Source organism: Myxine glutinosa, chromosome 8, assembly GCF_964187855.1.
Source record: "Myxine glutinosa chromosome 8, kmMyxGlut1.1, whole genome shotgun sequence".
In the NCBI taxonomy this organism is placed as follows: Eukaryota; Metazoa; Chordata; class Myxini; order Myxiniformes; family Myxinidae; genus Myxine; species Myxine glutinosa.
This window is the reverse complement of record NC_136268.1, coordinates 4,721,393-4,734,931: the sequence shown is the minus strand read 5'-3', so window position 1 is coordinate 4,734,931 and position 13,539 is coordinate 4,721,393. Positions and strand designations below refer to the sequence as shown.

Sequence of the window (13,539 nt, the reverse complement as noted above, 5' to 3'; positions counted from 1 at the left end):
TAATTTTTTATGCATAAGAAATGTCATTGGCATCATTATCTTGTATGCAAATGTCAATGGTTTATGCAACAACTGAAGAATGTGCAAATATACTGTATATATATATATATATACTTTTTTTTGGGGGGGGGGGGGGGGGTTCACATAATCTTACTATAATTCACCGAATGTCTGCCTGTCTGTCCGTCCGTCCGTCTGTCTGTCTGTTCCCAGGTACCGCAAAAACAGGTGAACCGATCGCAACGAAATTTTGGGTGGGTAATCCTGGGAACCCCTGGAGTAAAACAGGCTATATTGTTTTTCCAATTATTTTTCCGATTTTCCAGTTTTTCCAAACACGATGGAATAATATTTACCGATATGAACAGTGATGTGGCTTTTGTTGAAATTCTACAAATAGTTTAGATTTTGATGATTTGCGTGTGATGTGATTTAACGGATGTTTATATGAATCGTTTAAAATAAAAAAGCCTTCAATTTATGGTATTTTGCCTTTTCATTTGGGCCTCCCAATTGAAGCCCCGCCCATAGGCCAGGTACCGTTGCTCGTGTGTAAAATGGAAAACTGAGTGACATGGTAAAACACACCATAGATCCAATAAAAACATTTGTTTTCCATATCATGGATAAGAAAATTGGTAGAAAGACGTCGGAAAGATTATTTCTCGGTATAGCGCATACCACTGCCAGGCTGAACAGTTTATGCTTTGTATCCACTGATATGCTGGATCTGGATCCGGACCTGAACCAAAATCGAATCAGCTTGTTCGTGTCAGCTACCCACTCCTCCACCAAGATCGTTATAATCCATCTCCAACTTTTTTAGATATCGTGCTATATATCATTTTTGGCCCCATCTACCAATGGTGAAGAATCACGAATGAAGTTTTTCTGAAAACCATTGAAAATCATTAATCACAGTCTAACTTGAAAGGGGGGGGGAATTGAAACTTTTTTTGCCAATAAGAAAGTGTCGATTTTCGATTTTGCTAGTGACGTCACACGATGAACTCGCCATGATTGAAATGGCGGTTTTACATAGAGAACCATGCATGTCGAGCTCGGATTCGGATACTGATTCCACCATCATTAGCAGCCCTAAAGATTCTCCGTATGTTGAAACTGATCAGTGGGATTGTGAATAAACTATGGGAGACAAAATTAGTGATGGAAACGCTTTCGGGGGAATTGTGGATCCGTATTGTTTTGAGCCCTATTCGAGCGATTCAGACGAAGATTGTGTTTGTGAAGATGGCGGTGTTAATAGTGCAAATGAAAACTCCAGTTGCGTGTTCACTACAGATCGGTAGTTTTTTCCCGTTCAATTGCTAGTTTATCAGGGATTTTGTATTGATTGATAAATCAGTTTTATTACTACAGAATAAACATGGCACGATACAGCAAGAACACTGCCCAGGCACACTCTGACACCGCCCAGGCACACTCTGACACCGCCCAGGCTCACTGGGGCACCGCCCTGGCACACTCGGGCACCGCCCAGGCACACTCGGGCACCGCCCAGGCACACTCGGGCACTGCCCAGGCACACTCGCGTACCGCCCAGGCACACTCGCGCACCGCCCAGGCACACTCGCGCACCACCCAGGCACATTCGGGCACTGCCGACAAAATGGGTGACAAATGCCTTGTCTCACCTTCGCAGGCTGACCCAATGACCCAGTGTCCTGTATGTTGCACGATTGATCGTCCAGTTTCATACTTTCCCTGGATGCCATTTGTGTCTGTGGTCGTGCCGTGTTGATGTCCCGCTCCAGTAGAGGGGGGATTGTGGAGGGGGGGTGTGGGGTAGTCGTGGGTATTGTTAATTAGGGTGACAACAGTTCATTGACTTTTTTAGGTATCTTGCTTTGTATTGGTTTTTGGCCTCAATACTCAATACTCAATGGTGAAGAATCAAATGCCCTGTTTCAGATCTGGATTTTGATCTTCACCAAAATGGAATCAAACCTTCCTTGTCACACACCCAAACTGTTCACCATGTTTCGTCTGAATCCATCCATAACTTTTTGAGATATCTGCTCGATCACAGACAAATAAACAAACAAGGATGAAAACGTAACACCGTCCACCTTCGGTAATAATCATAGGATTCTGAAGCTTTTTTTGTGTAGTACAAATATAAAGTCATTCCTTTTCTTCTTTGATGCCTTTGTGATCATACATCAATTCTAACCGACAGTTACCTTGAGAGCGAGCCATCTACCTATAGGTATAGAAAATGGTGAAATATTCATCACTCCCTGCCTCCCTTTGCCTTTCCATGGCCACTCCTCCCCTCTCACAATCCTTTCTTCTTTACAAACTGCCTTCCCACATTATCTCTTGTGGAATTGTTACATAGTTACCCTCGCCAGAGCAGAGGGTATTGCATTTGAGTCTGTTTGCTGGTCTGTTTGTCTGTCTGTTTGTCTGTCTGTTTGTCCGCACAGAATAAATATGATTTTTTTTCTGCAGCCTTTGGTCCGATTGACAGGAAATTTTCACCAAAGGTGCAACTCCACCTGTATAATTTTTTAATGATAATTATGACGTCATAGGTCACGTTATATGGGCGCCATCCTAGAAAAACCGAAAAACGTTGCACCTCTTTATGAAAGCACTGCATAGAATATTTATGATAGTTATGACGTCATAGGTCACATTGTATGGGTGCCATCTTAGAAAAAAGGAAAAAATTTGCACCTCTATATCTCCGAAAGTGCTGCATAGAAAAAATTGAGACATGGCTCATTGTGAAGAACTCTCCATGGAGAATAATAGATGTTAATGATGATGTCATAGGTGCCTCCATTATGACATCACAATTGGACAAGTACAATACTTCAACCGATCAAGATGAAATTTGTTGAGCGTCATCTAGGGATAACTTAGTGGAGAAAAAAAAATGATGACGTCATCAGCCACGTGGTTTGCCCGCCATATTTGTTTTAAAATAAAAGTCTTAAAGACACTAAAAACACGTCCTGGTCTGCAATATCGGATTGCTCTTTCTTGTTGTTATTTATTTTATAGTGGTTGCTACGCCCACCACCGCAGGTGGATGGAGGTTATGTTTTCACACCTGTATGCCTGTTTGTTTGTCTGTGGGCACGATATTTCAAAAGGTTATGGACGGATTCGGACGAAACCTGGTGCGCAGGTTGGGTATGTAACAAAGATGAACTGATTTTATTTTGGTGAAGATCCGAATCCGGATCTGGCTTATCAGTGGGACAGACAATGTAAACTTGTTTGGCCTAATGGAGGTATGCACTCTACCGAGTGCGGTTCCTTTTATTAGCTCCCATTGGACTTAGTCCGAATTGGGAACTTACGGCTTGAGTGTCGTCTGTCTGTCTGTCCGTACGTCCATGCGTGCATGTGTATGCGTCCGCAACAATATCTCGGACATGTGTGGACCGATTTTGTTCATACTTAGCACAACGACAACACGTGATGGTATACATATGCACATCATTTTGTTTCGAGATGCGATCAAAGATGCCTGACTGGTAGCCATTTTAGTTGTAAAAAATCCAATTCTGAGCACGTCCTCAACCATTTCTCAGACATACCTTTACCAGTCTTGTTCAAACTTGGAACACAGTTAATGAATGATTGCTAAAATATGCTCACGTCATTTTCTTTCGATATCAGATCCAATATGGCCGAATGGAAGCCATTTTGTTTCTTATACTTGTCCCCAACCATTTCTCTTGGACATGCATTGATCGATTTTGTTCAAACTTGGTCAGAAAGACAATACATGAAAGTATAAATATGCAGAAGATTTTGTTTTCTAATCCGACCAAAGATGGCCGCCTGTCGGGCCTTTAACCCCGCACAGCAAAATTACTAAAACCATGGAGGCTGTAACATTTTATGACTTTTTCTCCTTGTTATTTTGTAATTTTGGTCCTTCTGGATGATGCAGAGGTAGCACACTTGCCTTTAATCTGTCAAGTCTGTGTTCGATTCCAGACCCGACTAAAACTGTCGCATTGGGACTTCATAGGCAGGAGATTGCATCAATGTGTGTGCCGGCCGTCCTTAAGGTGTACCGGCTAAAGCAGGTGACCTGTGTGCGCGCATCAGTTGGTGGACGATGAAGATCACACGGTGTCTTTCGCAAAGAGTAGGAAAGTTATTGCCGCCACATCTTACTATAATTCACCAAATGTCCGTCCGTCTGTCTGTCTGTCTGTCTGTCTGTCCGTTCCAAGGTACCGCAAAAACCGCTGAACCGATCGCAACGATATTTTGGGTGGTTACTCCTGGGATCCCCTGGAGTAAAATAGCCTATATTGTTTTTCCAATCTCAGCTTTAGTCTCCAGCTTTCTCAGGTTTGGACTCACGCATAACATTCGCGTTTGCATAATGTTCATTGTGACGATGTTTTCATTGTGACGATGTTGTTTTCCCGGGTGCCGCACAAACGGCTGCACCGATCGCTGCACAGCTGCACCGATCGGACTCAGTGACCTCGGACAAAGACCTTTTATAAGGACACGGGTTGAATCCCTGCTTGAGAGAATTCCAACCCCCTCCCCGCCATCACGGCCATCTCTCCAACTCACAATCCCACGAGATATGCGGAAAGGACAACCCAAAACCAATATAAACATCATTAAACATCATTCGTATATAAACATCATTAAAAGTAAATAAAGACCTCGGCCAAAGTTCAAACGACTTTAATCTCTACATGAGAGAATTCCACATAGCTATTAGGGCGGTGTATACGCTAACAGATCGCTGTCTCCATCGATCTTTCCAAGGCCATAACACCTATCGGCTCAAAATCCTTTTAACTGTTGATTTGGTAGTTTTTCCCATGAAGGAAACACGTATCGGGAGTACATACGACACAGCTGCACACCAGTCTCGGAGGCAGTCCAAGAATTACAGATCTGGTGAACAAGGACGTGACACAGCTGCACACCACTCTCGGTGTGTCTCGGAGGCACACCAACAACTTCACCAAAATCTGATATTTTACCTTTTCATTTGGGCCTTCCAATTGAAGCCCCGCCCGCAGGGCGGGTACCGTTGCTAGTTGTATAAATTACAAATTCCTCCTCAAGCAGGTCTAGCCGGAAGTCATGTCTGGCCAGCCGCTGTGTGAATGCCTTGCACTGACTTTACAGGCTCTGAGCTTCCTACCCTGTATTATGATGAATAGGTTCAGAAGATGAACACTGTTTCTAATTTTACTATTTTTGTTGGGTTTTTTCTCGACAGACTCGTGAGGAATGGCAAAACGTCTTTCTTATAGCATCGCTCGTGCACTACAGTGGCATCATCTTCTATGGGATCTTCGCTTCTGGTGAAAAACAGCCGTGGGCTGATCCGGAGGAGGTGAGCGATGACAAGTGCGGTTTCATCCACGAAGATGAGCTGGCCGAGTACGGGGACGGAGAGGAGGAGTGGCCGGGAAGCACCGCCGGATCGATGGGCGCCGTGACGAAGCCTTCGTACGGTGCGACGGCTTTCAGCAATGGCGGAGCATGGCCGACCAATTTGCAGAAAAAAGAAGAATTTGTGCAAGAGGAAGGCACAGACACTTACCTGTATGGAAAACCTGAGGAAAGAGATTTTACCTGAGGCCTACCTGAGGCCTACTTTTCCAGCTTTGTTTCTTGCCCCCAACATCCCTCCTGGCCCCATTCTGGTTCCAGACAAAGGCTTGCCTTAGCCCTGCCGTGCTTGTGTTGTTTTGTGCCGTGTGCCTCTTGTGACATCCTCTCTCTCCTCATCCATCACCGTGAATTGGCCTTGAATGTTCTCGCACATTTAAATTTCTTTGACGACGCAGCAATCACCAGATTCTTTTCCAGGTCCTACTTTGTGAAGTCTGCTAAGGCCTAAACCCTTCCCTGCTGCTAATTCCCACCTTGACAGACCCCTCGGTGCTCGCTGTTGTTTCTTGCCTTCCTTGGTGAAGTCTACTGAGACTGACCACCCCCCACTCCTCTCTTGTGCTGCTAATTGCCCCCCTAACTGACCCTTCAGACCACCTGATGCTTGCCCTTGAATCCCTGCAAATCATTAAAAATGAAACTACCGCTTGCAAGGAACGGGGCAAGAAATGTACATTAGTCTGCAAAGCACAAAAAATACAAAAAAAAATACTTTAAATTAATGTGTGTATATGTGTACAAAAAAGTAATGAAACCCCATCGATCATTTGTGATCTTGTTTAAATATTGCACTGAATATATCAGCTTTCCATGATTGCTCACGAATCCTTGGACCATTGCGTCGGGTCTAAATGTGGTCCTCATTCTACAACACGAGTTTGTGCACTGTGTGGAACTGTTAAAGGCAAGGCCGCCAGAGGGGCAGCGAACAAGAGACCCCTTCCAGCCACCAGAGAATTGCTGAATTGCATTTGGTCTCCTTGCTGAAAATCTCTGTCATCACGGGAGATCAACCTCCAACCTGATAATTGGTCTTGGTCGCCAATAATGTCACCTCAGGAAATCGGAATATATATATATATATATATATCTATATATATATATATATATATATATATATATATATATATATATATATATATATATATATATATATATATATATATATATACACACAGTGCGTATCAAAAAAAAGGTAATCCGAATTCAAGGGGCTAATATGCAAAGGTTATTTAGTTTGACAATTTACATGTGGTTTACCAATTATGAAGAGATCCTCAGCTTTCCATTGATGCCTTTCTTGCATCATTGCTGTCACACATGACCGAGTACATGTTCATTGAAAATGACAAGTTCAAATCGCATTTTTACAAGTTTGGCTAATCGGTGCAAGACAGTTTTAAATGGACGCATTACTTGTCGACTGCCAAGTTGATTATGTAAAATTGTTAAGCTGGTCTGGTAATCGTCAGTTGCGTCATCCTTTGTTTAAGATGGGTATTTAAGATGGGCCTACAGTGTATGGGTTTAGAGACAGTCTGAGTCATTGAAAAGATGGTTCAACTTACGACTGAACAGCGGACCTTCATGGTTACAACTTTTCACCAAACTGGAAGTTTGCAGTGAACTCATGATGCGTTGAGGGAACTTTTCCCAGAACGGGAGCCTCCAGCAGCCAAAACCATCTGGGCGAATGTTAGAAAATACCAAAAGCATGGCACTAGCCTCAACCGCAACAAGGAGAATTCTGGTAGGAGGCGCACTGGGCGATCCGAAATGAACATTGCAGCAGTAAGGCAGCAAGTTTTGGAGCATCCTCGGGATACCAGCGCAAGACGAAATGGGACGGGATTGCCTTCGGCACCATTCAACCGAATCACAAGACTGGACCTCCACCAACATCCATATCGGATTCACATCCGGCATCAACTTACGCCAGGGGATTTTTCCAGGAGGCTGGTGCTTGCCAGATGGTTGATAGCACATTGCGAAGCAGATGTCAATTTCTTGCGGTATCTCGTTATTGGCGACGAAGCTGCTTTCGCCATGGACGGCAAGGTCAACACCCATAATGTTCTTGAATATGCACCGACAGGAAAACCCCCCAAATTTAATTTTGACACCAACATGAATCGACAAAAGTGGACTGTTTGGTTGGGACTTTGTGGAAGTGGTCAGGTGATCGGACCATTTTTCTTTCAAAGGAATGTTAATGGTAACAGGTATCTGCAGATGATCAATGATGAAGTTTTACCGCAGCTGGAGGAGAACTTTGAGTGACAGGTTCGTGGTGTCTTCAGATATCTATGGTGGGCCCAAGACGGCGCCCCAGCACATCGTCTTATCGCTGTCCGAGATCGACTGAGGGAACTCTTTGGAAACCAATTCATCGCCCTCAACCATGCAGTGGAATGGCCGCCAAGATCACCTGACCTCACACCATGTGATTATTTCCTTTGGGGACATTTAAAGAACAAGGTGTTCGTAACTCCTCCCCGTGATTTGACGAATTGCAGGGCCGTATTCGACATGAAATGGATGCTTTGCGCAATGACCCGGCTTTGGTGAGACGAGCAGTTCAGGGCATGCTCCGCCGCTGTGAGCTTTGTGTTGAAAGGGGAGGTGGACATGTTGAAGATGTGGGTGCATAAAGGCCAATCATTCCTGAGAAAAGTTCACATCTGACGTTCATTTTGCACCAATTATCCTGACTTGCATCGATTAGCCAAACTTGTAAAAATGCGATTTGAACTTGTCATTTTCAATGAACATGTACTTGGTCATGTGTGACAGCAATGATGCATGGAAGGTATCAATACCACATGTAAATTGTCAAAATAAATAACCTTTGCATATTAACCCCTTGAATTCGGATTACCTTTTAATTGATACGCACTGTATATATATATATATATATATCCAACTCTTGCAGCTTTTACATCAGTTACCAGTTCCGTCCATCTGTTTTTGTCATCCGAGCGGATTGGTGAGGGGTTCTGTGGTGCAATCTCATCACGTTTAATGGAAACTAGCCATCCAGATGGGAAGAATATATTGTTGATGAGTTTATTGCAGGTGCTTTCTGAAAGTGCATTGAGGGGAATGAAGAATTACTGGTGATGGTATAATGTAAACGTTATGTCATATCTAACTCTGTTCAGGTTTACATCGGAGTATTACAATGGCAGAATGTTGGATGAACCTTTTGGTTTACACCAACTTTTGAGTGTTTACCCATTTGCCTGTTAGCCCCTTTTCTCTGAACAAAGTTCATGTGCAATTCTGTTTAAAACCACGTCACACTCTGGTTGCATTTTGGTCTTTTTCTTTGTAATTTCAGATTTGTATAATTTGTAGCGAGGTAGATTGTTGCACACATCGGAAATGCTACGTCATCTCAACAACAGAAGATTCACCATATGATTTACAATACGGTCAGAGTACATATTAAATGGCTTATAGGATTGCAGAAGCCATTGGCCTGGATATCCGCACATGCATGTACATCTGTGTGTCCAAGCGCACACAATTGTAATACATATTATTTTACACACACACACACACATAGACACTTCGAGACCTGGGAGAACTGCGTTTCACCTTCTGAAACCGGCAAAATGCAGACAGACACACACACACACACACACACACACACACACACACACACACACACACACAGCTGTACACACACACACACTGCTGTACACACACACACACACACACACACTGCTGTACACACACACACACGCACACACACACACACACACACACACGAAGATAGACACTTCGAGATCTGGGTGAACTGCGTTCCACCTTCTGAAACAGGCAAAATGCAGACACACACACACACACACACACACACACACACACTGCTATACACACACACACACTGCTACACACACACACAAACACACACTGCTACACACACACACACACACACACACACATACATACTGCTACACACACTGCTGTACACACACACACACACACACACACTGCTGTACACACACACACACACACACACACACACACACACACTGCTGTACACACACACACACACACACACACACACACACACACACAACACACACTGCTGTGCACACACACACACACACAGCTGTACACACACACACACACACACCACACACACACACTGCTGTACACACACACACATGCACACACACTGCTACATGCACACACACACACACACACACACACACACACACATGCGCGTACATGCACACACACACACACACTGCTATGCACACACACACACACACACACACACACACACACATATGGACACACAGACACACACAGAGACACAGACACACACAGAGACACAGAATACAGAGAGGCACAGACATACAGAGAGACACAGACATACACAGACAGACATACACACAAGATGGCGGCATTGTGGGAGATGGTGTGACTCGCCAGTCGTGCCGCCTCCCTCTCGCCTGTGCCGGAGAGGACCAGGAGCTGTGTCGAGTAAATACGTTTCGAAGACAGCAAAGACTGACCTGATAAATGGTCGCTTTGATGGGACGAGATGATGATAGGTGTCGCAAACGCTCAACGTGCGTTATGGCGATCTGGCTTTGGAGCTTTTGGGACTTGTGGGCCCCGTGCTGCCGGGTGGGAAGGCCTGGGCTTTGACGGTCCTCCTTCTGTCGAACTCCGTCCGGTGAGTATGTGAGAAAGCGAGGTGAGATCGAGGATTCGTGCCATGAGCGGCGGCTTCGGAATGTATGGCGACTTTGGTGGGGTAGAGGGCCGCGCACGTGGCGGCCGAGGTCGTGTGGATTGTCTGGGGCGCCAACCTGGCATGGTAGCTTGCGGGGTTTCTCCGACTTCGTCATGCTGGAAGCGAGGGCCCGGGATTTGGTGACTTCCTTTAATGCATGTTATTCCTGCAGGGAACCGAGCTCCATGAGATGCAGTAATATTCCGAATACAACAACTTCGTGGGCGGCTTTGGTGGGGGATGTAGGGGTGCCCGTGGCTTAATGGGTTTTGTTGACACAGGCCCGTCGAGGGCATGCACATGCTCGCGGGAAGGAGAGCCTGAGATTTGGTGGACCTGAATGGAAGGGGCGCCTGAGATTTGGTGGACCTGAATGGAAGGGGAGCCTGAGATTTGGTGGACCTGAATGGAAGGGGCGCCTGAGATTTGGTGGACCTGAATGGAAGGGGCGCCTGAGATTTGGTGGACCCGAGTGGAAGGGGAGCCTGAGATTTGGTGAACTCGAATGGAAGGGGAGCCTGATATTTGGCGGACTTGAGTGGAAGTGGGGCCTGAGATTTGGTGGACCCGAGTGGAAGGAGAGCTGGAGAATTGGTGGAGCAGAGTGAAAGGGGGAGCTGGGATTTGGGGGGCCTGAGATTTGGTGAACTCGAGTGGAAGGGGGGCCTGAGATTTGGCGGACTTGAATGGAAGGGGGCCTGAGATTTGGTGACCCGAGTGGAAGGGGAGCCTGAGATTTGGCGGACTTGAATGGAAGGGGGGGCCTGAGATTTGGTGACCCGAGTGGAAGAGGAGCCTGAGATTTGGTGGATCCGAGTGGAAGGGGAGGCGGAGAATTGGTGGAGCAGAGTGGAAGGGGGAACTGGGATTTGGGGGGCCTGAGATTTGGTGAACTTGAGTGGAAGGGGGGGCCTGAGATTTGATGGACCCGAGTGGAAGAGGAGCCTGAGATTTGGTGGATCCGAGTGGAAGGGGAGGCGGAGAATTGGTGGAGCAGAGTGGAAGGGGGAACTGGGATTTGGGGGGCCTGAGATTTGGTGAACTTGAGTGGAAGGGGGGGCCTGAGATTTGGCGGACTTGAGTGGTGGGGAGGCCTGAGATTTGGTGGACCCGAGTGGAAGGGGGGCCTGAGATTTGGTGGACCCCAGTGGAAGGGGAGCCGGAGAATTGGTGGAGCCGAGTGGAAGGGGGAGCGGGGATTTGGTGGACCCGAGTGAAAGGTGGGGCCTGAGATTTGGCGGACCAGAGTGGAAGGGGGGCCTGAGATTTGGTGGACCCGAGTGGAAAGGGGGCCTGAGATTTAGTGGACCCGAGTGGAAGGGGGCCTGAGAAAGTTGAGCACCAGGGTGGCGATGACGCACACATGCACGTGCACAAGTACACATACGTGCATGGGTCGTGATTTGCACAAACACATGCACGATTATGGTTTATACACCTGTTGGGCTTTGGCTTTGGTTCTGCATGACATCATATGCTGTGTATTGTATGCACACATTATTTTTATACGTTATATACACAAATACATATTGTGCACATGTTGTATGGTATACATACATGTTATATGTGACATCTTGTACAGTGGTATGGTGTGTACACGTGTCCTGTGCGTGACAAATTGCACATATTTAATGTGCACACACACACACACACACACACACACACACACACACACACACCCAGCAATTCTCTCCATTTCACCTCCTCCCGCAAATTGCGTTCTCCAAACTCTCCAAACCTGAGCGAAAATTGAGTCCGTGTTTCCAGCTTCAGGTTGTTGTTGTTTGTCATGGGAATCTACATATATATCTGTGCAGTGTCTGTCCTGTGTTGTCATGTCTTGTCTTGTCTAGTCACTGAACTACTTTCTCAAACTTTTGTGAAATCGTACCAACCTTCTGGAATGCACATATCTCTCCCGTCGGTATGTCCTAAGGGTTTTTTTTGGAAAAAATATCGTTAAAAAAAAAAATTTGGGGGAATTTTTTGAGGGTAAAAATTTTTTTCAACTTCAATTGTTTATAAAATGTGATATCACGTATATTACAAATACATTTGTGCAAAATAATTGTTTGAATTATGATTGGTTTAAACCATGACAAAACGGCAACTCGGGTACAGTTTCAAAGTTTGAGAAAGTTTGAGAAAGTAGTTCAGTGACAAGACAAGACAAGACATGACAACACAGGACAGACTGCACAGATCTATATATCGACACATCTGGGCAGTGTCTGTGTTGTCACTTAACGACTCCCTCAAACATTTGTTTCCGTGGTTGTGAAGTGATTTTAATAACGTTGTGGTGGTTTTGAATGACGTGGTGGTGAGGTATTTTGAATTATGTGGTGGTGAGGTGTTTTTAAATCACATGGTGGTGAGGTGTTTTTAAATCACGTGGTGGTGAGGTGTTTTGAATTACGTGGTGGTGAGGTATTTAAAATTACGTGGTGGTGAGGTATTTTTAATAATGGGGTGATGAGGTGTTTTGAATTACGTGGTGGTGAGGTGTTTTGAATTACTTGGTGGTGAGGTGTTTTTAAATGACATGGTGGTGAGGTGTTTTTAATTATGTGGTGATGAGGTGTTTTGAATTACGTGGTGGTGAGGTGTTTTGAATTACTTGGTGGTGGTGTTTTTAAATGACATGGTTGTGAGGTGTTTTTAAATCACATGGTGGTGAGGTGTTTTGAATTACGTGGTGGTGAGGAATTTATAATTACGTGATGGTGAGGTGTTTTGAATTACTTGGTGGTGAGGTGTTTTTAAATGACATGGTGGTGAGGTGTTTTTAATTATGTGGTGATGAGGTGTTTTGAATTACGTGGTGGTGAGGTGTTTTGAATTACTTGGTGGTGAGGTGTTTATAAATGACGTGGTGGTGAGGTGTTTTTAATTTTGTGGCTGTGAGGTGTTTTTATTATGTGTTTTATGGCTGTGAGGTGTTTTTAATTTCGTGGTGGTGAGGTGTTTTTATTACGTGTTTTATGGCTGTGAGGTGTTTTTATTACGTGTTTTATGGCTGTGAGGTGTTTTTAATTTCGTGGTGGTGAGGTGTTTTTATTACGTGTTTTATGGCTGTGAGGTGTTTTTATTACGTGTTTTATGGCTGTGAGGTGTTTTTATTACATGTTTTATGGCTGTGAGGTGTTTTTAATTTCGTGGTGGTGAGGTGTTTTTATTACGTGTTTTATGGCTGTGCGGTGTTTTTAATTTTGTGGTGGTGAGGTGTTTTTATTACGTGTTTTATGGCTGAGATGTTTTTATTACGTGTTTTATGGCTGTGAGGTGTTTTTATTGCGTGTTTTATGGCTGTGAGGTGTTTTTAATTTCGTGTTGGTGATGTGTTTTTATTACGTGTTTTATGGCTA

The 13,539-nt window shown here is 44.8% G+C and overlaps 1 protein-coding gene across 1 annotated transcript in view; it reads left to right on the top strand.

Moving 5' to 3' along the window:
- SLC17A6 (solute carrier family 17 member 6) overlaps window positions 1-6,112 on the top strand; it is a 138,609-nt gene extending 132,497 nt beyond the window's left edge. The window contains exon 12 of the mRNA XM_068123767.2: window positions 5,243-6,112. Within this exon, the coding sequence (XP_067979868.2) occupies window positions 5,243-5,605 (363 nt within the window). The 3' untranslated portion in view covers window positions 5,606-6,112. The remainder of the gene's footprint in view (window positions 1-5,242) is intronic.
- The last annotated feature ends 7,427 nt before the right edge of the window (window positions 6,113-13,539 follow it).